At 39.4% G+C, this 25,345-nt stretch overlaps 1 protein-coding gene and 1 pseudogene across 1 annotated transcript in view; one reads left to right on the forward strand and one right to left on the reverse strand.

The window, feature by feature from the left end:
* Cerkl (ceramide kinase like) overlaps positions 1-25,345 on the forward strand; it is a 124,441-nt gene that overhangs the window by 59,532 nt on the left and 39,564 nt on the right. Inside the window, exon 3 of the mRNA XM_004628641.2 lies at positions 24,289-24,420. Within this exon, the coding sequence (XP_004628698.1) occupies positions 24,289-24,420 (132 nt within the window). The remainder of the gene's footprint in view (positions 1-24,288; positions 24,421-25,345) is intronic.
* Positions 17,872-20,958, reverse strand: LOC105741831 (annotated as a pseudogene).

Here is a 25,345-nt window from a genome sequence, read left to right on the forward strand (position 1 = left end):
AGAATAAGTCTTAGAAGAAAAAAAAAGGAGCTCTTCTAGGACCATGATGGCATTCCTTTTAGAACTTTTTTGGTCTGCTGTGCTATGGTGCTGTAGGTTCACGCTCATCAGTGGGGGATTATTGAATTGTGTTATTCATGTTTTGTTAATTGATTTAAAATGTTTTAGTTACCTGGAGGCAACTCACAAAGGTATCTCAGCACACTTGTGGGTGAGTCGTTCTGACACCAGGTTTTTCAGTTTCATTTCTAAATGCTAATTTTACAGAGCAACTCTTTAGTGACCCAGATTTAATTCATTTTGTCTTCATGAGGTGGTAGACACAGTGGGGACATTACAAGACCCTAGCAGAAGGCATGACCAGTCTTGCTTTTATATCCCATTTCAGCAGCTTCACTCAGCTTTCAAACATAAGGCCTAAAGGAATTAGAGAGCTTAATGAAATATCTGCTGTTTTTATTCCCAAGAAGAGTCCTCTTCCCCAGCTTGATGCTAGATGCCAAGCATTTGTCCGTCAGAGTAAGAATGTTAACCTTTGCGGGCGGCATCCTTCCGAGAAAACATCAGGACCTTGCAAAACACTGTTTTTCTTCAGTCTAGGCATTTCCTTATATGACAAAATCATAGCATAATATCGTTTGTTATTTTTAAATTTTTATTCTTTTGTCAAAGCTGTATCTTCAATTAAATGAGCCGGGCACAATAATTTTAGCAAGAAGATAGAATGATGCACTGCTCGTACTTAGATATGCTGCCAAATGATGTACTTACGAAGAAACACAAACGAGAAATCATTCCCATGGTGATGACTTTTAAATGAGCAGTTTCTATGTGTCAAACGAATAATAGCTTCAGACATTTGATGGTGCACAGTTGGACTTGGCAGAACTTGTCTTCTAGGGATAGTGTACTTTCTATGAGGATGCTATGTGTAAAATAGAAACAATTTTTCTCTGGAAGCACTGAAAAAGAGATTGAAGACTGGCTTATGATGAGTGGAGTTGGACATTAGAGTTGTGCATGTCGCTATTATACACCTTACTGTGTAAATATTTACCTATTCGTTAAAATCATGTAAAAACTGAGTCAACACACACTTCCTCGTATCTGTGTCAAAGTCCAGCCTCCTTGGCGCACTCTGGCCGGCAGAGATCACATGATGCTCATGTTCTATAGTGGCTTAAAGCTGGGGTAGGAGTGTCACCACCTCTTAGTGCTTCAGAGAGAGGCTTCCTGGGGACAAAGCTTCCAGAACCACAACATTTGAAAATCTCTGATTCAGTCTTTCCTAAAGGGGACTAGCTATCAGCATGCTATAATGCACCTGGCCTCCTCGCCTGCCCTGTCGGAAACATACCCGGGCCTCAGCCTGTGTGCTGCCAGCCCAACTGTCCACTTATGGCGAGCCTTCAGTTTAAACTATCAGAGAGGGGCCGGGGAGATGGCTCAGTGGAATAAGCTCTTCCCTGTCAAACTATCAGAGAACGCCTATATGATTATGTTCTTTTCAATACGATTCTTACTACATATATATTTGTATATTAAGTATATTTAAGTGAATTTTTCCTTTCCAGAACAGTGTAAGATACTGCCTACAAACTGATTTGCAAATAAATATATATAAAATATATATGAATATATATATGCATATATATGCACATGTATATATTTGTGTCTCTGTGTACAGAGAATTTAACCCAGGGCCTTTGTATGAAGAGGCACAGCCCCCAGTTATTTTTAGTGTTATTTTTTTGTTTGGAGACAGGATCTTGCTAAGTCACTGAGTTATTCAGGCTGGGCTCATCCTCTTGCTTCAGCCTCTTGGGCTGCTGGGGTGACGAGTGTGTGTCCCTATGCTTGGATGAAGCTTGTATTTTTATCAAACCTAGTAATGAATGAGCATTAAAGAAACTCATTTACTTCTTTTCCTCTTTAAATTTTCTGTTGGTTTGTGGTCAGGACATTCAGAGGGAAACAGTAAAATTAAACTCTTTTCTAATAAATTCTGAGTCACTAGTAGTGCTTCTCAAAAGTGATTAACTTAAAAGAAAGTATTTTTAACCTAAACCTCCAGCTGGACAAAAATTTGTAGCTCAAACTGTGTATTTGTGTAGAATGATCATTTCCATATAAAATTTGCTTAATGAAAGGAGAAATGACTGTCCTGAAATTAGAGCAGGCTAGCTTGACACTTGAAACCTTTTCATCCCTCCTACTAGCTATGTGGAAAACACTAAAGTAAGATGTACCGTCAGACCCCAAGAACTCCACAGAGTAGAACAAGGAGAGACTATGGACAAGCTGTTTGAACATGTCCAAACAGAAAGAGCAGTTGGAAACAAACAAACAAAAAATGGAGTATAATAAATCTTACAATGACATAGGTTACATGTGAATTTCATTTTTGTTTTTTAATATTTTCCTTAGGACTTGATGTTTTTAAGCTTGACAGTGGAGAGGCTCTGACTGACTAGGAGTGAGCAGGTCTCGGGCGTGTGCTACCTTAGGAAGTCCCCCAGGACTATGACGGGTGGCCCGATGGCATGGGATTGAGCTGACACAGTTTGATCCAATGGCCATGCAGAACCCTGCACGCTGATCTGTTGGTAGACAGGTTACGGAGAATGTTATATTCTCGTTTGCTTTATACTTTTAAAGGGTACCCGCTGCCATTTCCTGAGTCCTGGGAGGTTCTGACTGCCAGGCGTTTTCTGCGCCTCGTTCTGCAGATCCTGGTGGGCGCTGGCAGCACGCGGATGGCAAGCGTTTCCTTCATGCTTCCTGCTGCGCCGGCTCTCACCACAGCTCCTGCAGGCTTCAGCCGAGAGCGGAGCATAAGCAGCTCTTCAGGAACTACTTCTGCTTAGGACGAGTGGTACTAGGCAGTCTTCCCAAGGGCCTCCCGCCTGCCTCTGTAGCATTTCTATCCTAAGGGAGGAATCTGCATTTTGCATGTAATTGATTATAACTACAATAAAAACGAATGCGTATATTACAGAAGAAGACTACACTCCTGCTTCAGTATTGCCAGAGGATCTAGAGGGTCGAAGTTAAGGGCTGTGTTCACCATCAAACCTGCTAGGAAGAAGCTCCTTGATGTCTTCTGTGTAACTGAATTTCTTCAGAGAAATAACTTGGCTCAGCCTTGTCAGATTTTTGTCACAGAACTCTATTCAAATCATGAAGATTCTCTAAATGTTTCAAGTAAAATGTTAAGTTTTCATGCTGTTAAATAAATTAGTTAACATTTCTTCCTTTACTATTAGAGAAGTCATTATTTTAAAAATTTAAATCCTAATGATAATGGCTGACATTTATTAAGCATTTACTGTATGCTAGATACTTTTATAAACAACTTTTATGAATTATCTCATTAAATCCTCATAATAGCATCAAGAACTACAAATAAGTTTCCACATAAAAATGGTAATAAAATTACTTGTTATGAGGTTTTTATGGGGCTTGAGGAATTGAAAATAATGCATGACAACCAATAATAAAGTTAAATAAATTATAATTATCACCTCTTAGTCTATACATATGAAAACTAAAATAATTTAGAACTATTTAAAGTCCTAATATAGTTTAAAAGAGTAATTTCAACCCAAACAGCTCGTGAGTGATGGAAGGATTCCACGTACTACATGTGTACCCAAATGCAGAGTATGAACGCCTGACCGAAGCGTCATCCCTGTGTCGGGTACATCATATGTACCGTGTGGTTTCGATTCTGCTCCCATCCCCAAGAGCTCCATACCCTTGTCAGGAAGCATGGCAGCATCTTTTTAATTTTAATCTTATTTATTTATGTATTTGGTGCAGGGTCTCACTACATAGCTCGGACTCGTAGTGATCCTCCTGCCTCAGCCTCCCCAGCGCTGGGATTATAGGCGTGTACCAGCATGCAAGGTTTCAGCACAGGGCCAGCATAGAATGTGGTACCTGGGATTGAACTCCAGTCTTTGCGCTTCCCAGGCAGGCGCTTAGACCGCTGAGCTACATCCCCAGCCCTATTGCCACATCATGTTTGAAGATTATTCTCTTTTATTCTGTTTTCAACATTGTGATTTAGAATTCTGGACTCTAAGAGCAGGCAACACTGGGGGTGAAAAGTAGTATTGTAATATATTTCTCAGTACTTCTTCATGACACACTTTATTGGAATTTCTCAAATGTCTTGGGATTAATGGAACAGGTACTGTGGAGAGAGCAGACTTCCCTTTATGTAAATATAAAGGAATTTTGAAAACATCTGAACACACTAATTTGTGACCAATTAGCAAGTTTTATATTTAGCAATATTTCTTTTAATGTATTTAGTACAGGGTCTACTGGGTCTCACTACACAGATTGGACTCCTAGTGATCTGCCTATTTTCAGCCTCATAAATGCTGGGATTACAGGCATGTGCCATGACGCCCAGTCTCATTCACCCTCTCAGAGCACCCCAGGGGCAGGATGACACAGCAGGCCAGGGATCGTGCCCCTGTTCCCTGTGCTGCTTCAGCAGGTGCTTTAATCTGCTGAGCTATCTGGCTGTTGCTTTTAGCGCCATTTTCTAGTAAAAACACAAATGCTGTAAGCCTACTGCAGAGGTTGGAAGTTGAATCAGTCCTTGGGGAAGAGTATAATAGCTTGTCACTTAGTTTTTTTCACAAAAAATAAAATGAAGTGTAAAGTAGCATTCTCACAGTATGCAAAATTAGGAAATATATATTTCATGTGGAATCGCGTATTGTGAAACCTACTGGTACTTGTGAGACTACTATTAATGGTGATGCAGTTGTGTGACAACTTTTATAGCTATTATATGTAATTTTAGAAATTTTTATGACAATCTCATGGGAATAGATGTGTTGTGGTTTGAGGAAGCCAGTTGGGCTACCTGACAAAGCAGCTGTGAAAAGTTTCCAAATCAACATTTTTTATAATTAAAGAAAAACTTGATTTTGTTGCATTTTTGGAAACACTTCTTAAGGGGAAAAGTTACATGTCTTGAATATGCTCCTTTCTATGAGTCCCATACTGAGATTCATTTTCCAGCAGTTGTGAAGCCCCTGGCTGTGCTCCGGCTCCTGGCGCCCGCAGCACCCAGCGTCAGCCATGTTTGCTTGTACCTCAGAATCCTCACACGCTATTGAAATTCATGCCATGAAATCAGTGGACTGGAAGTGAAAAAATGGAGAAGATGTCTTGGATTTCTTTTGTTGGCAGATGTGAACATCTGGACCTGAAAGTAGTAAGTTTAGGGAGAAAGAAGAGGAGGTTTCCAATTTATAAGCTAAGTTTGAGTTTCCTTTGAGGTAAGAAAACTTTGAGAAGTTTTCTAAAGCTGGCTCCTGTGTTCTTTCACATTTCCAGTAGTTGGAGAGCATTGCTTCGTGTTGAAATAAACCATGCTGCTGTAGTTTGGAATGTCCCCCTACAGTCCATGTGATAAAGGTGTGAGCCCCACTGTGGTGCCATTGGAATGCAGTGGAAATGTTAAAAGGCCTAGTGGGAGGTTGGCGGTCATTGGGCCATGCCTTGAAGGGACCTGGAGACTGTGGTCTCTCCTTCTTCTGCACTTGGCCATGAGGTGAATTGGCTTCCCCTGCCGCATGCTCTACTGTAACGGGCTGTGCCACCACAGGCCCAAAGCAGCAGGGCCAAACATCATGAAAGAAACCTTCAGTACCACTGCAAAGCTGGGGAACATTATTGGCACTGAAGATGGACTTGTTTCTATCATTATACAATGATGTGAAAGGGCCCTTTGAGTTGATGTGCAAGGGGCATTGGCAAACGTTTGCAGAAGCTGTCTAGAGAGATGTGTAGAATTCTGCAAGCAGAGCTTCATGAGGAGTTTTAGAATGGGCCCTGAAGGTTACAGTGCTGATACCAGTAGGGGTGGGGATGGTAGAGGTCGTGTTTGTGAAGTTTCCCATCAAAGAAGACTGTGGAGAACAGGACCAGATGCAGTAATGGCAGACCTAAGGCATGCATGACGCAGCAGGCTACTTGTATCGCTGAAAACTCTAAAAGCCTTACCGCCTCTGCTGGAGGCCAGTATACCACAGCAAAGAACCTGGCTTGATTCTTGTCCATGTTCTGAGATCTGGGAGGCTGACTCTAGCAGGCTGGTTTCTCTGTGGCTAAAATGTCAAGATAGCAAAGTACTTGGGCAGAAGCACAGGTATTTCTGGCTGCTTTTAGACAGACTGATAGAGTCAGGAGCAAAGGGAAGAGTGGAAAGACTGGGAAGGTTGGAATTTGGCCAGCAGAGTATACATTAACTTCTCCCAGAGAGGGTATGGTTGTGGAGAATACGTGGCCTGGTGCAGGGAACATGTTTCCTTTATTCAAGTCTCTTTTTGATCTTTCATGTTGTTTTTTTTTTTTAAACGGCTTTCTTCATTGGTGTCTTGCAAAGTTATTTACCCACAAATATTTTACTCCCTACTCCAGCATTTGGCTATTATACATTTTCTCTCTCATTATATCTTCCACCATATATATATATATATATATATATATATATATATGAGGGGATTGTGTTTTACATGTTCTATAATGTTGATAAGTAGTTTCATTAATCTCTCATATATATATATATATATATGAGGGGATTGTGTTTTACATGTTCTATAATGTTGATAAGTAGTTTCATTAATCTCTCAGATTTTCAGGTATGCTGTCACATCATCTATAAATAGAAATGGCTTACTTCTTTTTTCACACTCTTAAGCCTTGTAGTAGTTAGCTTTCTGTCATTATCACAAAATACCTGAAGCAATCAATTTTGAGAGAAAAGGTTCATTTTGATTCAGTCTTGTGATCATCTGGCCCTATTACTTTTAGGCTGCGATGAGGCCGCATATTGCAGTGGAAGTGTGTGGTGGAGCAGATCCACTCACCTCATGGACAAGAGGAGAAGGGGGAGGGAAGAAGTGATTGAGTTCACACAGTGTGCTTTAAGATCATGCCCGAATGACCTAGGTACCCACCAGAAGACCTGGCTTCTTTGAAGTTCAGTTCCTCCCGGTAGTGCTAATCTGAAGACCAAGTCTTTACCATGTAGGTGGTTGGGAGAGATTTAAGGTCTTAACCATGGTAAGCCTCTAATTGTTTTCTTTGGACTAATAATGCCTGCTCACACATCCATGAAGATGAAAAGCATTACTAGGAATAATATGTACCCCTGCCTTTTCCTGAAAATAAGTGGTAATGCGTCTAGTGTTTCTGCAGTGACTTAGTATGTTGTTGGCTATGGGGCAGGTATGTGTGTATCTCACCTTGTTATTATAGAATCTATTCATTTTTGTTGTTACGATGTAACTCTAACTGCATAGGTTGACAGGAATGGACGTTGAATTTTGCCAAATGCTTTGTGCTTTTCATCAGGTTTCAATACTTGCTTTATTAAAGGAGTTTGGATGGTCGATCTTCTTCAAGGGTCACTATGCTTTCAAACAATTTATATAGCATGGGGCTGGCTGTTCAGCCAGTGTTTGCAGTGGGGCTGTCAGGACATTTCTGCGTGATGTGGTCACGTAAGAGAGATTCTCCTTTTATGAAATTTGTTCTTTTTAAGCCATTTAACCAAAGTGAATATGTTTCTAAAGAATTGTCCATTTTACTTTGCTTTCAAGACTCCTACGAAAATTAAAAATGTAATTTTAGAGTCTTTAAGTTTTCCTTTGTATCAGCTGTAGTTTCTTCTTATCAATCATTATACCTCATGCTTATGCTTTTTCATTTTTTAGTGATTAATCCGTTAATAGTTTGTCTGGTTTTCACCACTAACACTTTTTATTTAGCCATTTTCTACTGTGTCATTAATTTTTGCTCTCATCTTTATGTTCTTGCTTGTACATTCTTATTTATTTTGCTGCTGTAGGGGCCGGGGAGATGGCTCAGTAGAATAAGCGCTTCCCTGGCAAGTGCAAGGGCCTGAGTTCAATCCCCGGTTCTGCCAAAAAAATAAAAGAATTTAAAAAATACATATATTTTGCTGTTCTTTTCCTAACTCTTAAATTTGGAAATTTACTTTCATTCTTCTCATAGAATTTTCTTTTAATAACTGTTTCATCTGTAACTCATTGATTCCAAATCAAAATCTTTTTATCTTTCAGAAATTCTGTGATTTTTACTACATATTTTCTCTCACCTAGAAGTTTCTTAATAGAAGTTTTACATTTGCAAGGATGGAACCCTCATTCTTTTTCAAAAAGTCTATTTTTGTTCACTGCCTTGTGGCTAGAGGGACCTAATAAATGACCATATATTTTGTGACTACTTCCGTTAGTGTCTGAGAGCAGGATATATTCTCTTTGAGTTTTGTTCCATTTTTTCCTTTCTGTCTTCAATTTCCTTTGTTAGATACAGCAAAACTTTCTTGATCATAATACACTTTTCATTTCTAATATGTAAAACTACTGATTCAAGATATTTTTGTACATTTATATATTTATGAGTTAGAATATAATATCAAAACATACAAAAATCCCTTTTTGTTAGAGCCTTTTAAAATATGGCAATATAACCTGTTCACGTTCTTTCAGCAGAATGATTTTCATGCTGCATCATGATTTTTAAAAATAATGTAACTAGCACCAAAATATGTTTTAGACATATAGAAATGAAAAATATTATAAATGTACCATGTGTGGCTATGTGGCTCTTTGTTAGTTATGTCATTTTCGTCGTAGTAAATGCTGAAATGTAGGTATTGATACATATATCAAGTCCATTAATTCAAGTGCAACTTATGTGAAAAAGTACATCTCTTTAATTAAAAATTTAACTTAGATTTTTCTTTAATTTTTTAACTCATATTACTGTATCAAAATCCTTTCAAGAACTTTTTTTACTGTCTTTTTAAAAGAAAATATTATAGAGGACCAGACAGATAGCTCAGCAGATTAAAGTGCTTGCTTAGGCAGACACAGGAACCAGGGTTCAATCCCTGGCTCCACATGCCATGCCAGCCTCGCTGAGATGGAGATTGATACTGGGCATGGTAGTGCACTCCTGTCTGTAATCCCAGCACTTGGATTACAGGAGAATAGCTACGAGTCCGATCTGTGTAGTGAGACACTATAGACTCTGTACTAAATTATATATATATATATATATATATATATATGTATATATATTAAAAGAAACATTGAAAGCAATACATTATTTCAGTAAACAAAATGATAGGAATTCAACAATGGTCATTATTTTGCATATTGTTGTCTTAAAATTAGTCATTCAGATTACTACATGTCTGCATGTAAAATTGGTCAAAAAATTAAAAAGAACACATTTAAGCATTACAGTGGAAAATGTTTTTTGAAGCTCTGAAGATAACTTTTACAAACTTCTCTTTTATAAGTACTGTACCTGGGAACAGTACTTATATCTCATCTGGAAAATACAATTCTAAAAAAAATCTTTCTAATAGATATAATCATTAAAACAAATTCATGAAATTCTTTAAGACTTTTATAATTTTCTACTTTGTGAGTGATTCTATGAACAATTTTGTTATCAGATTGGATTCTTGTGAAGCCAATCATTTATATGTAATTATTTTAACCTAGTTGACTTCTGAGTAGGAAAAAAAATTTCAAACATTGGCAAGATGTATTTTTTTTAGTCTGAATTTTTAATTGGCAAGTGACAAGTGATATCCTTAAGTAGTTCTACTCTATAACAAATTCCAAAAGAGCAAACACTGATCATATTAGTTTTAAAAATGCAGAAATAGTTGCGTGGTAGATGGTGCTGCTTCTCTCTCTTTGGTCCTACTGTTTCCTCTCCCCTGAAGTTCTACTCCTGGTGTCTTTATCATTTAAATCCTGAAGTAAGAGGCGATTATTCAGGCAGCAGGTGACTCCTTCTACTAATTGCAGTTCAGTCAGTTTCAGCTGTTAGAAATCAAGATTTGTTTAAATGGGCAATCTGCAACAAATTTAGAAGTTACCGGGTTTTGTTTTTACTTTAAGTAGACTGTGGCATTGAAATTATTTTCATCTGTGTGTGTAGAGATCCACATGATAGGCTTTTGTTGACAGTAAAGTGAAATTGAGGCATGTTAGTATAAATTAACTAGGATAAAAATATCTCCATCTCTGAGCTGCTGGGAAGTGGCGAATCCTATGTGTGAAAGGCTTTCGCATCACTATTACATGCTAACAGGGCGTATTTTAATATTGATAGATGCTGAAGATGGTGGTTCAGTGAGGATTTCACTTCTTGGGTTTGGGTTGTAACTTTGCAGCAGTTTGGTTGCTTTTCTGTGTGAAATGGTGGTGAATCCACCCACAACTGTGGCACGGTTCTGGGCTCTTAACTTTGATGAACACCATGCCATTTCCATGGTGCTGTGCTCAAAACAGCACAGATGTGAGTCTGGGAGTGGCGTCCCTCTGCTGTCAGGCGCCTTTGTTTGGAGAACACCCTGATTAACCCCCACCCTTCATGGTTCATTGACTCACTGATAGATCAAGTTTAAACTAGTACATATTAGCACATTTGTTACTAACAGAGGAACAGTTGGCCATTCTGTTTTACATTGCTGGTTCACTGCAAACTGGCGTGCTGAAAAGGTCGCTACCCCAGAGCTTGAATTGAGAGGTTGGCAAAGGACCGAGAGCCACCCCCGTTGCATATTAATGTCATATCATACCTATATTTAAATCGTGGATTATCTATCTGGGAAATATTTACACAATTGCAAAGTTATGAATCAATGATCATTGCTACTTTGAAAGTTAATGTTTTTTTCAAGTAGTTTAAGGATTTCCATGTCTCATGGTAACTTTTATATAACACAGTTTGCCATAATTGAGTGAGAGGACAGTGAAGTCCTTACTAGCTGATGCCTTGTGATTTTGCAGTCTAAAAGGATTTTTTAGAGTTCTTTGTAGCTACTGATTTTATATAAATACTTATACCATGCTTCATTTCTATATTACATGGTGGTTTTTTGTTTCTTTTTTTTTTGTGGTACTAAGGATTGAACTCAGGATCTTATAATTGCCAGGCAAGCACTTATTCTACTGAGCTACCTCCCTGGCCCGATGGTGGTGTTTCTGTTCAGTTAACAGGACTGGGATGTGCATGTCTATTTCCTTATAAAAAAAGAAACTCTCCCCTTTTTATTTAGTGAGTACTTTCATGAAACTTAAAGAACTTTCTCCTCTCTCATCTTCCTGTTTTGCTTTTTAAAATCTCTAAATGCTTTGCTTATCGTTGTAGTTTTTTTTTGTGGATGATAGGTATACAGAATTATCTGGCAACATTTTCTCTTGGTTTCCCATGCTTAGTGGCCACCATTTGTGTATATTTTTCTTTCCCCAATGTCCCACGGGCCAAGGGACAGCATTGTGATCCCAAGTCCAGGACAAGAAAAAAACCAAGAGTGTATTGCAAAACCAACTAGTGACAGACTGGAAGCTCTTTTTATTATTATTTTCAGACTTACTGATTTTTATTATAACAGATGATTTGTTTCAGGAAGGCAAACTGATGTAAGCTTTGAGCAAAAGGGTAAATGTTTATTATCAGTGCTGCTGTAAATTTAATTTATCAAAGATTTTACCAACTTGTATGATTTTCCACTGATTTTCAATTGAAAAAATATTGTCAAATTAGTTGTTCATAGTACCAGACAACACTATGCATTACAACTAGTACTGTGAAATTCATATAATTTTCTTTATTGAAATTCTGTGTCATTTTTGTAATTTTTATGTTCTGACACTATTTTGTACTGTCTTTAAAAAATTAATACATTGGAAAAACAAGGGAGTATGAGATGGTACTGAATTACTTTTTCTTAAAGCTTAACTTAGTGGCTGGGGATATAGCTCAGCAGGATAAGCACCTGCCTGGCAAGCACAAGTTAAAGCTTAACTTAATAGTAGTAAGAGGTTGTTAGCTTTTCCATGCAAAATACTTCTTCTAAAGGATTTAGATGTCTATCACAAAACCTACTTTTGATAAATCTTTAGTTCTTCATTCATATTTGCTTTAGCCTTGTTTTATTTTATGATTTAACACGAGTCCTGTATAACTCGGTTTTATTTTATATCATACTAATTTAAAGAGTAGAGCTTTCTGAATTAAATATCTATTAAATTCAATTTTTGGTTTCTTTACTGCAATAGAAATTGTGGTTTTATGATTTTTTTAAAATTTTGTTCCTTTAAATGCTAAGGCAAACAGAAACACTGAAATGACCCCCAGGATTTGGAGCCAGACTGATTTGTATTGACAGACACTGATCAAGATCATTCCCAAAATATCAAGCCCTGATCTCTGGCGGTTAGGGGCTTATATCGGGAATGCAGGCAGGCAGTTCAGAAGCAGAGCGCTTGGCTGTCTTTTATTGGTTCTTATAATATGCCTAACAGTGACCCGTAGGGCCAGGGATAGAGCTCAGTGGGTCAGCATCCTTCTGGCAAGTGCAAGATACCAAGTTCAGTCCCTGGTACCAAAAGAATAAAATAAAAATAAAAATAAAAGTACTGACCAAACCTTCACAGGGACCAGCTGTTTCTAGGAAACAGAAACAACTGGAACTGCAACAGGAGCTGTTACCTGGGCAACCAAGAAACTGACCTACACTGGCTGTGGGGAGGGACCATTTTCTGTTACATAAGAAATATTAATGCAGCATGTATACTTGCTGAGTTGTGTGCCAGACAGTATTCTAGGAGGTGGTAAGTACTCAGAGAACAGAACCATGGTGCTTATGTTCTAGTGGTAGGAAATGAATTAAAAAAGAGCAAATAAATATATTTTTATATATCAAGTGGTAGAAGGCTTTGTTGACTATGAAGTTGTAGAAGGAAGCTGAGGGTCATGGGAAAGGGAGCTATTGTAGGGATACAGCATCTGAGGAGAACATGCTCAGCATGTTCTGAGCACCAGAAGCAAAGCATCAGGCAAGAAGTTCATGTTCAGAGTGGAGTCAGCACAGGGAGTCAGTCACAGAGTTGGCTGCAGGTGGTACATAAAGGTGGCAGGCTTTCACTCTGAGGAAAATGGGGATTTGTGTAGGTTTTAAACAGAAAAGGGATGTGATATACTTTCATTATTTCAAATGGATAATCTGGCTGCCAAGTGTAGAGTAGACTATGTATGTGAGTGGATGGAAGACATTAGAACAAGACACAAGGGGAAGCTAGTGATCCAGGAGGAGATGGGGACTGAAATCAGGGTGTGAAAAGCAAGGTGGGGAGAGGTGGTCAGACTTTGCATTGGACTCTGAAGGCAGAGCCAGTGGCTTTCCTGACATAGTGGGCATGAGGGCTTTAGGGGAGAGAGGCAAGGATTATAGCAAGAATTTGGCTTTGTAATAGAAAACATCAAACGTACAAAAAATGTAAAAATGTTATAATGGGCACTTATATTGCTATTATTTTGATTCTTGCCCTTCAGCAAGATGGAGAAGTCTGTGAGTGGGTTAACCATTTGGGGGAGAAATCAGAATTTCAGTTTTTAATATTTTAAGTTTGAAATGTGTGTTATGCATTTGTGTCTACTTGATTTCAATTGAGTACAGTATAAGGTGCCCTACCGTAACGTAAATGGCAAGATATGAATTTGAAGCAGCGTATACTTGCACCGCATAACCATTGCTTTGTTTTTGCTTATCCCACTTATGCAGCCCTATGAAATATTTTCCATAACCCATACAGTGAAGGAAACAAAGACACCTACCTTAGAGATGATTCTTCAAGATTTAATAAACAAGCTACTAAAACTTGATAGCCTTACTCAACACCTTCTTAAAAGATGACAGGGAAGAGAGATCTTTTGGGGCAGAGCCTGAACAGTTCATACTCAGTGTCAGGGAGTGATGTTAGTCACACATGTGTGCGTGCACACACACACACACACACACACACACAAAGTGGTTAAGAGGTTGACCAGTCAGAAACATGGAAGAAACGAGATTAGTAACAAGGATGCATAAGATTGAAAGGGTAGTTTCACATAAAAGGACACAGTGTGAGAAGATGTATTTTATGCACATGCTCATCAAAGAGGATTGATTTGTAGGAAGAAATAGGTGAGATACCCATTCTACAGGCGTCAGTCAGCTTCAGGGCAGAGCAGCGCTAGAGCTGGCCTAATGGATGCACGCACAAAGAGCACTGTGGCTGGGGAGATAGCTCAGCGACGTAAGTGTCTGCCTAGTAAGCACAAGGTCCCAAGTTTGATCCCTGGTACTGGAAAAAAAAAAAGCATTAGTGCAGAGATGAGAAAAAAATACCAAGGGTTTAGCAACAAGCCCTTCTGCTCACCACGATTGATTGGACCACAGCCACTAACACGTGCTCTGCCTGCACACACATCTGTGGACGTGATACCATATTCTAGAGCTACTAGCCAGCTACCCGATAGCAGGTTGTTGGCATTGTATCCTATCATAGAAGGTCACTTGTTTGTCTATTCTGCTGTGACTACTCACCATAATATTGCTCTGTATTTTCTGCCCACTATGTCTCTATTGACACCACCCTCAGTGCCCTTACTGAATGCCTGCCTAGTTAGATAAATTTACCTCTTATCCAATATTGCTTTTAATCAAGGGACTCACTGATTTAAAAGAAGCAAGGCAGTTGCTGTCAACCATGAAATTCACTACCCCTACCATGTTCCTGATGTATTCTAACTGGGAGATAAAACTTGGTAGGGGAAAATAATGTTGCTACTATTCTGTAGGAAGACTGTGTGTGAACCCAGAAGACAGCCTGGCTCCTGCCTAATGGAATGAAATGAGTGAGCGCACTGGCTATAAAAGACAAAGACCACATACACCCCAGAAGATGTAGAGAAAAAAAACATCACCAAAGAAACAAACAAGCAAAGCTGGTGCTGTTTAAAAAAGTAGAAAACACTGATATGCTCACAGTTTACTATTTCTTTAAGACACAGAAAACCAAATACTGTTTACACCATTCTGCACCCTAGGAAAGGAAGACCAAAACCCCAGATTTTATTTGTAGATCTTGCGTGAAGTTGGTACCACGTGAAAGAATGCAAGTCCAAAGGGGCAAGCTATGTATCACCTTACCTTTGAATGTCAAGCTGATCTTGATAAAATAATAGAAGATGGGTACGGTCTTAGCATGATAAATACATATATCATGCAAAGACTCCATGGGAAAACATTTGAGGGTGTTCACGTTGAATTCCAGAACTAATAGAAGTAACCTTTATCAGGAGGGTCACATTCTATTACTAGGACCAATCCAGGCAAGAAGCCTAGACAAGAAAATGGATTTGTATGAGAATTGGAAATGGGAAAGGAAAGCAATCATTATTATAGACAAAACCATTGTTCACTTACAAAATCCAAGAGAATCAAGGGAAAATGAGAGATGAAAAATGAGAGAATTAAAGGAGTAGTCAGGTATAGAAATCAATAACCTTGATATATGCAGTCAGTAGCCCATTAAGAAATGAATTACGGAAAAAGACACATTGACAACAGTGGTAAAGAAGATAAAAAACCAGCATTGTTCAGTGCAGTGTTTATCTGAAAAATACTTAGTGTGTTAATAAAAGACACAGAAGACTTGTGGAAAACACTCATGTCTTATACAAAAGCTTCAATCATCATAAATAGTGTTTTTAGGATATTTAACAAAATCCCAAGAAGTACTGAGATTTTTTATTCTAGATATGTTGATTTTAAAGATCATATGGACTAGAATGTAGCTCAGAGATACAGCTCATGCTAGAATGCACAAGGCCCTGGGTTCATCTCCCCTGAAGTCTGGCTATAAATAATCAAAAATAGATATGAATGAAAATTAATAATAGGAGAAATCAGTGTGGGAAATCTGATAAGTCTGAAACATTAAAAAGAAGGTAATGATATATAAATATCAGACAATTCTGAAGGAGATTTAAATACCTTCAGGGATTTTGTATACCTGAAAGTAACATTTAATTGTGGGGAGCAACATATTGTGGGGAGCAACAGGGGACATAGCTCAGTGGTAGGGGATGTGCTTAGTGTTTGTGAGGCCCTACATTCAATCTCCAGTACCATAAACTGAAAACAAAACAAAACAAAACAAAAAAACCCCACAGCAGCCAGGGTTTGATCTCAGGAGTGATGTGCCGGCCCTGCCCATGCTGGCGATTGAGACTGGGATTACACACCTGTAATCCCAGTACTTGGGAGGCTGAAAACAGGAGATTCGCTGCAAGTCTGATCTAGTAGCAAGACCCTATAGACCCTGTACTAAATATAGAAAAAACAAAGAACAAAACAAAAACCCAACAACAACATAAATGGAGTAATTACCAAATTTTTTTTCCACGAAAAATGTTTACCATTTGCAAGTACATAGAGAATAAAGTGCCAAGAAATTAATATCAGAATCTTACTGACAGGTATTATAGTGACCAGCTTTGAAGGATCAATTACTTATAAACAGAATTAAAATAGCAGAGATCAAAGTAAAGTAAATAACAAGAATGAAAACACACACATGTACAATAATAAGAAGGTAGAAAATACTATGGCAAAGATTTATTAGTGTGTTCAAGTTAGTTTTGAGAAACTAATGATTAACTGTTACAGTAAATTATCAATGTTCTCATTGCAACAGCATTTTCCCACATGTTAGAACCTGGAAGGAATGTACCTTTCTCACATTGCCATTTAAAATTTTTGTCCTCTTCAAAACACAGAAATAGATTTTTGAATATTGAGCCATTTATGAAAGCCATGAGATACAGATACTCAAATATTACACAAGTTACAATGAAGGTAACTGGACAAACCCAGCCAACATTTATGGGGAAAAAAAAGTTGGTTTTGGAAGTGGTTAAATACTAAAAGAGTTTTAATCAATACTAGTCATGTCCTGAAACCAAACTGAGGAAAAACTTTATTGCCATTCTACTGAACACCATGTATGTAACTGAAAACACTGTGCAAAGAAACCTGAATGCACTGTACTTATCGTTGGATGGAAACTACAAAAACACAAACCTGGTCAATGGGATTGAAACTACAAAAAAAAAAAAAAAAAAAAAAAAAAAAAAAAACAAACCCTAGTCAATGAGATAACTTAAAAAGTAATATCAAATGTCTTTAATATACTGACAGTATCTTGGAAGCATCATCTGAATAAATAGAAATTTAATTATGAAATGGCCGGAGCTATGATCTATACTGAGATTCTGCTTAGTATTTAAAGAGAATGTCAGATATTCTAGGAAAGATGTGAAGTCATGTTCTTCTTACTCCTCAAAGGAAATTTGACAGGTTTGGTGGTATCTGTCTACCTTCCAATGGTTCTAAGAGTTCTACATACCGAGTAATTCAGTAATTAATAGAAGTTAAGCAAAAAAGACCAAAAGCAGACTTTGTAGTAACATGTAATAGAGAGAATGGTGTTTTAAAAAATTACATGATAAATGTAAATCATAAAATCAAATGTACTCATGAAAGTACACTAATGTTACATAAAAACTGTACATTATACATCACCGATCACTTTCCTCTGTGGCCCCATAATCTCCTTGATCAGTAAATTTGGGACACAACTGAGTTACATGATGTTGCAGTACAGGTTCTCCTATGTCCTGAGTCCTCACTGACCTTGAAAGCCTAGGGCCAAAATGTTGGCTGTCCTTGCAGCCCTTCTTTTTCTCTAACTCTGCAAACTTAAGTTGTTGACACTCCAGAAGAGAAGCTTAATGATGATATTACTCTATAACATAGGCACTTGAGCTGAACCCCACTATCTGTCTGAAACTGTCGACTACAAACTGTGCACGCTTACCATAACATTTTACCCAGGAAAGCGCTGCTCGCAAATATTTACTGCCATGATACAAAACAATTATGTATAAACTGCAAGGTCCCTAAAATAGCACTTAGGGTTGTTTATATACAGAAAGATGTCACTATCTGATCAAATGTACAAGAGATGGAACTTTCCAGAGTTTATAACACAGAACAATAACCACCACAGGCTCCTCCACTGTGGCTTTCTTCCATGTGTGACAGTTTGACTCCTTTATTCTGATTCTCACTTTCCCACAGTCCAGGTATCTGAATGACCTTTTCCGCAGGTTCCTCAAAGGCACACTGTACACCATCACAAGTTTTTGCACTTGCCTTTTATAAATAACATGGAATGCTTTCGTGTAAATTTCAGGCCTTCGTTGCCATCACCTTCTTGATTTTCCCTATCAAATTTATTTCCAACTAGCATATTTACTATGCCATTTCTTGTATAGGATGTTTCTGATTCATTTAACCAATTAACCAGTTTAACAAAGGTGTCTCTCCTTGTGACATCATATACTAATATAATACCCTGTGCACCTCCATCGTAGCTGGAAGTTAACGTTTGAAATCTCTCTCGACCAGCAGTATGCTATTCTGTAAGTTTAGCTTTATTTCCATCCACTGAAATTGTTTTCACCTTGAAATCAGCACCTATTGCTGTTGCAAGTTTTGGATCAAAAGTGTCATCTGTGAACCTCAAGAGCAGGCCGAGTTTGCCCACCCCACTCTCGCCAATGACAAGGATCTTCCCCACTCTTGCCGATGACAAGGATCTTCAGAGTGATCACACGTCCTCATTCATCCTGACCCTGCTCTGCACCCCTAATTACCAAAATTTGTGGGGATTATTTAATAATGTTGGGAGGGGTGGATAGCCTTCTGGGTAAGAATAAAGTCAAATAATTTTGTACCTTTTATAAAGATTGTCAGATATAATTAAAAATATAAAGTGGAGATCAAAAAGGTATTAGAAGGAAAAATAAGGAGCTTTAAATGTGACATAAAACCTAGAGGCCATGAGAGAAATGATTGATAAATTCAACAGTAGGTATAGAACTATGAGAACTGCCAGAAAGGAGAAAATACTGCAGGCTAAAATCAGAGGATTTGGGAAAAGTGTTTCCAGCTCATAACAAGCAAGGTTGGCTTACTGTACAAAGCAGTGTTATAATTAATATGCTAAGAAAAATTTGACAAATTGCATGAGCCAAAAGTTCATGGGTAAATATAAGTAGCTCTTAAACATTTGTGAAGCTTCTCAATTTTTTTCATAATAAGAGAAATATAAGGCTACATTACAGGGAAATGTAATTTTTATCTCTTGTCACAGATTAAAAAATTTAAAAAATCTGAAAATACTCTGAATTTACACTTATGAAGGCATAAGGAAACAGTTTTAGGTGTTAGCAAGAGGACAAATTGGTGCTAGTAAGAAATAAACTTACTGTTTAGTAGGTGTCAGTAACTTTTATAAATGGTATACACTTTTTTATTTGTTGTAGTTACTTTATGCAGAAAATACTGTTATCATTCCCATATTACAATGAGGAAATTGAAGAAACTGGGATGCTATTTGTATAAGGCAGACTGTATTCAAGACCAGTTAAGATTTATTCAGAGTTCCACTCTTTTTTGGAGGAGGAAGGGTCATAACTTTTAAATTGTTTCTATGCCCTAAGATTTACAGTGTATGATAAATCTCAAAGCCCCTTGATTCAATGAATTTAATTCTAGAAATGCATCCTATAGTTTTTCTATTTCAGATGCAAATAATAGTCATTTCAGTATTGCTTGGAGATCGGAAGCAATTGAGATATCTGCCCTAGGGGATTGGTTAATAAGTTGAGATTCACCCATGCCAGAAAATACATGTTAAATGTGAGATAGAATTCCATGTAGTCATGTGAAGTTGTCTTTAAAATAAGGATAGTAAGAGAAAAAAGTCATATAAAGGTGTGCATGGCTGATCCTGTCTACATGCAAGTCTACAGAATATACACATGTTGGTGTATTTTGAGGATATTTCTGGAAGGGTTCTCAAAGTGTTATCAGCGCTTGCTTCCCAAGAGGGGACCTAGGTAGCAGGGAAGGGGCTAAAGGAGGCAATGCTTGTCAATGCCTAGGCTTTTCTTCACCTGGACCCCTATTGCTGGGTATCCTCTTACCAGACCCTCTCCCCTGATCTCCTCAATAACAGACAGCATTGTACCCTGCACTCTGGAGTGAACAATACTTATTAGCAAAATCTGTGTCTTCAACCACTTTTTCAACTAGTCACTTGCTTGTTTGCGTACATCAGAGCCTCAGCTTTCTCAAAGGCTTTAAGCTTTCTTGAGTGTCCTCTTAAATGGTGGTGGTTTTCTCTGCTATGCTTTCTGCCACTGATCCAACACCTTTAGCTGGCACTTCTTGTGATCCCGTATGTCCTTTTTATTCCTTGTGAACATAAGCCACTGTCTCCCTGTCACTGTCACTGGCTCCTCTTGTGTTCATTGTAAATGGTCTCTCTGTGTTTGGTTTTCTGTCCTTCACAGACCTTGACTTACAATTTACTTCTTCCACTTCTTTATTCATCCTGGAAAAGCTTAGGCTCTCCAAGCTCAGTTCCTAGACTGATATCAGCATAAGTTGCGATTAGAATGGATCCCATCTCTGGCCCAAACTTGGGACAGGGGCCCTCATTCTGCTTTAAGAAGCACAAGCTTTTCCATCTATTGCAATGAGCATCCCTTCTTCATATCCTTCTGTTGTAGACTCAGTTTCAGGCATCTCCCCTCCCACTGCTGCATTTGGTCTTCTAGCCCACTGGATCAGCTCCTGGCATTTCTAAAATCTTCAACCCCAACTCTGGCCATTTGGCACTAGTCTACTAGTCAGCTGGTTTTTTTTTTTTTTCATTTTATATCCTCTTGTTGCCTTTATCCAACCACCATTTGACTGCTCTTTGACATTTTTCTTTCAAATACTGTGTGGAAACAGTCAGTTGTTCTGGTCAGCCCACCTTCAACATATATCTAGACTCTGACTTTTCTTACACCCTCAGCTGTACCCATTCCAGCCGAAGAACAGTCGTTTCCCAGCTCGGACCTTGGAGCTGTTTTTTACTGGGTCAGTTCTTGGATCTGCCCATACAGCAGCCAGAGGTGGTGTCGCTCCATGTTTCTCTGAACACAATGGAAGAGAGCGTCCTAGAGTGACCCTGAGACTTCTGGCCTTCCTTGCTTAGGATGTCACTTCCACCTTCGCCTCCCTTCCCATCCACTGCTGAGCTTGATGGTTTTTTGTTTAGAACTCAGCACTCCCTGGACTACTCTCAGTTCTTATTTGTTGCTGTCTCCTGCTGTGACAAGGAAGCATCAGAAAGCTAGAGGCTCTTCTGTCAGCCTCAGTTTCTAGGACCCTGCCTGGCACGTACCAGGATGCACTGACTTGTGAAAAAAGATCAAGGGAGGAAAAGGAAGAAATAAAAGTGCTGTCTGTGATACCAGTGTCCTTTCTGTAACCTCCTCCTCCTCCTCCTCCTCCTCCTCCTCCTCCTCGTTGTCATTGTATATTTAGTACAGGGTCTACAGGGTCTCACTATACAGATCAAACTCATAGTGGTCCTCCTGTTCTCAGCCTCCCAAGCGCTGGGATTACAGGTGCATACCACCATGCCCAGTCTCAACCACCACCTCAGCGCGCCCCAGGTTGGGGGGCAGCACGGCAAGCTGGCGATCAAACCCTGCCTGCCTCTTCTTGAAAAAATGAACTAGTTTAAAAATATTTCAGTAGTGTAAATAGAGTGAAAAGTGTATCAGGTAAACAATCCAGGTATTTCATCTGATGATGTTTCATGTCTGGAGTTTATAGCTTTAATATTTTTTTTTTTTTTTTGGAACTGGGGATTGAACTCAGGATCTTGTGCTTGCCAGGTAAGCATTTATTCTACTGAGCCATCTCCTCGGCCCCATGGCTTTAATATTTTTGTCTCTGTTATATTTGAATATACACATAGCCCTGAGCTTTATCTACTTACTCCCCCTTGGTTAAAGGACAGTAATACTGTCCTTTAGAGCAGTCTTTTTTTTTTTTTTTTTAACCTGACTTGAATCACATGTTACACCTAGTGGTCACCTTTTTAGTCAATTTTAAAGGGAGTAAAAGGAATGAGAAGGGACAGAATTTAAGAATGTGTAGATATTTTATTCCAAGTGGATTCTCACCAAGTGGTTTTCACAACCATTGTTTATTTCTTGCCTAAATCAGTTATTATTTTGATGACTAACAAGCGATTTTTAAAACTCTATCACCCTTACATATTTATTTTACTACAAGATGGATTATTTATTGCTATTTTTCTATAAGACTGATTTTCCCCTTTTCATCTTTCATTTAGTTAGTGTCAATGCTATTGATGGGACTGTGTGTTTAAGGGTTTGGTGTTACCCATTGTGTTACTGGTACCATTGCATTTTGTACTGGCCCAGAATTGGCCAGTGAAAGTCTCAAAATATTGGGCCTTTCATCCAAACTCTTTGTATACAACAGTTTAAGAAGTAGGCAGCAGGCATACTTGGAGAAGAGAAGCCAGAAGAGTCATTCGTGAGCATGTGCAGTTGAGCTTTGAAAAAGCCGTAGAATTTTGATTAAAATAGGCCTGCGGTGGAAAAACCCTGAATGAAAGCAAGCCATGAAGCCTTGATGTTCAGCAGTAATGCAGTGACCGAGACGAGGAAGTAGGAATGGACGCCAGGCCCGCCAGGCAGACTAAGCGCTGCTTAGGTTGTTTCCTTTGCCAAGGATTTCTACCTTTGCTGTAATCTTAGAAGTGAGATGAAATGGGACAAGAAAAAAGAATTCAAGGTAGTGAAAGCAGCGTAAGCCAAAAGCTCCCTCCAACATTCCTTGTTCCGGAAGCTTTTCCGGAACCAGAGTTAAAACCAACTGCCCCTCTCTACCCTTCCATTGAAGTATGTGTTTGTCTGCTGCCGGAGCGCTGTGTTGGCCTGTTTGGATCGGTGGTCATGCCTTCCTCCTCCGGAGCATGCTCAGTGTTGTAAATGCGTGCTCCTCCTTCCAAAGCCAAGTGCCTGGTGAATATGCGTGAGGGAGAAAAGAGATGGCCTTGGGTGGAGGACAGCAGTCTCAGAGTGTCACCTTAGGGGTTCATGCTTGCTCCACAGGAGGTGATGAGGCGGTGAGGGGGCTGTGAGGCACAGGATGCGGTGGGAAGGAACAACAGCCTGGGGCTCTGCACTGCAGAACCCGAGGATGGAGAGGTGTGGGAGCGGGGAAGCAGGCGGTCACCAGCCTCGACCTCTGGGCATGCACGGGCATACAGCGCTGGGGAAGGTGCGTGCTCATGGGGGACTGCTGCCCCAGGGACTGCGAGGTACTATTCCTCTCAGAACAAACCCTGGCCTGTTTCATGGGGAATATTTAAGGAGTTCAGCAGGACCTCCCTCTTCCTCATGCACCCTTGCCCCTGGAGTCAAAGCACACTGGATGTGCTGTTGGAAGATTTTTATTAGCTCGGAGATGCAGAGAGATAGAACATTGTCTCCACTTGAGGCATGAAAGGCTGACTTTGGTACAATGAGCATTTTCTCTTCTTTTTGGTAACGGTTTATTAAAAACGGATTGTGAAGAACTGCTCCTGTGACTTTGGACCATGGCCCTCTGAGAGCAGCTTACCATAAAAGAAACGGTTGTCAGCTTGCTTCTGGCGCCTGTCCCTTCCTAACAGCAGAAAATTTGCCCTGCACCTGCTCCAACTGGGTTCTCCGTGATAAGCATCTTTCAAGCCCAGAAAATTGTAGTATCAAATCTCAGCTCCAACTGTGAGGCAGCGCCATCATCAGCTCCCTGCTGAGAGTCGTTGCTTTCCCGGTTCCCAAGAGAGGAGTTTTTTCTCCCCGGGCCCCCCTTTGCAGCGTGAACTCTGACCTGAGCCCTCCTCCTGGCTCCCAGCATGCCTTGCCCTGGGTACTGATTGTGACCCAGCCTGGCTTCCCCAGGCCTGCTGCGGGCTCCTCAGAGGTCAGGCGTCAGTAGCCCTGGGGTCACTGCGGTGCCTGGTTCCAATAATGAGCACATTTGTCTGTGGAGAGGAAGAGGAGCCTTCTCTTTCTTATGCTTCCCTCCAGAAACAAGCGCTAAGGTGACACTGAACAGTTTCATCTGTGTTTTGGTAAATATGCACAAACACCGCCCAGTATTCACCAAGCTGCTTTTAATTACACCTCTCTTCACAGAGTAAATGCTTTGTAGTAGCTTGTAATTTCTTTCAAGAAAAATAAATGTCTCTCACTACTGAGAAAGCATCCACCTTTTTTTGAGTTAAACCCTTATTAAGTGCACTCTCATAAAAATTTTGAGTAAGACTAGCAAACTGTATTTAAGTATTTATAAGTATATTTAAGTAAGTTTGATAATAGATTTCAGTGTCATTTTAAAGGGAAAGAAAACATGGTAACAGGACATTCTAACTATCCTTTTCCTCTCAGGTTTTTCAAGCAGACCAAAGTCACTAAAAATTTTCCTTAATCCACAAAGTCACAAAAAAGAAGCTTCCCAGGTCTATTATGAGAAAGTTGAGCCTCTGCTGAAGCTGGCAGGAATAGAGACGGATGTGACAGGTAAGTTATTGTAGTACATTGTTCACCATTTAAAAGACAGACAGACAGACAGACACACACACACACACACACACTACAAAGCAAGCTAACTGGAATTTGTTTTTCACCTAAACTTGCAATATCTAAAGCTTTTCTAGGTGCTTCCGGAATCTGCTGCAGGCACTCTAAAAGAGTTGTTTAATTGTGCTATTTTATCAAAACCTCCATCATTTTTCTTCAGACCTTTTCCAGACTTTAGCAGTTACTTGGTTTTCAAGTGAACTCCTCACTTCGCGTTTCTTCCTGAGGACCTTGCACTTCATGTGTTCTTTCTGTAGTGTGGAAGCAGGGACTTCACTCGCGCATCAACTGCCTGTCCCTGGACGCCTTCCTTGGGTTGTTTTTGTTCTGACTCTGACCCCTGCTGGTTAGGTCAAAACCAAGCACTCAGCTGCTGGTTCAGGTTGAATTTGGAGAAACCAGAAGCTTAAATATATTGTCCAGAAGACTGCACTGAGCTTTGTGTGAAGCCAAACAGAAATTTGAGAATGCAAACATTAACAGAAAGAAGATTAGTGACATCCTGTCCACTTAGGCTTTGTAAATTTAGTGACCAATTTTCGTTGCTGCCTTGAGGCGTCCTGTGCTAGAGACTGGGAAGCGTTGCTGCTATGGAGAATGAAGTCTTCTCGTGTTCATTCTGTGGAGCTCTTCTGTGGAAATTGGGGAAAAATGAATTAATGAAGACTATTGAGTTCTAATCATACTCAGGATATAATCCCAGAGTGCATTGGGGTTTTTCGGTCCCAGTGAGAAGGGTGACAGCTGCAAAGAGACCTGACTTTTCTGATGGAGATGTAACTCACAGTCTAGATAATACCTGATGGGTTGGGGTGGAAGCAAGTTCCTAAAAGAATGGAAGGTTTGTGGGAAGGGCAGCTGTACC

The sequence above is a fragment of the Octodon degus genome, unplaced genomic scaffold (assembly GCF_000260255.1).
Source record: "Octodon degus isolate 3935 unplaced genomic scaffold, OctDeg1.0 scaffold00025, whole genome shotgun sequence".
Lineage (NCBI taxonomy): Eukaryota > Metazoa > Chordata > Mammalia > Rodentia > Octodontidae > Octodon > Octodon degus.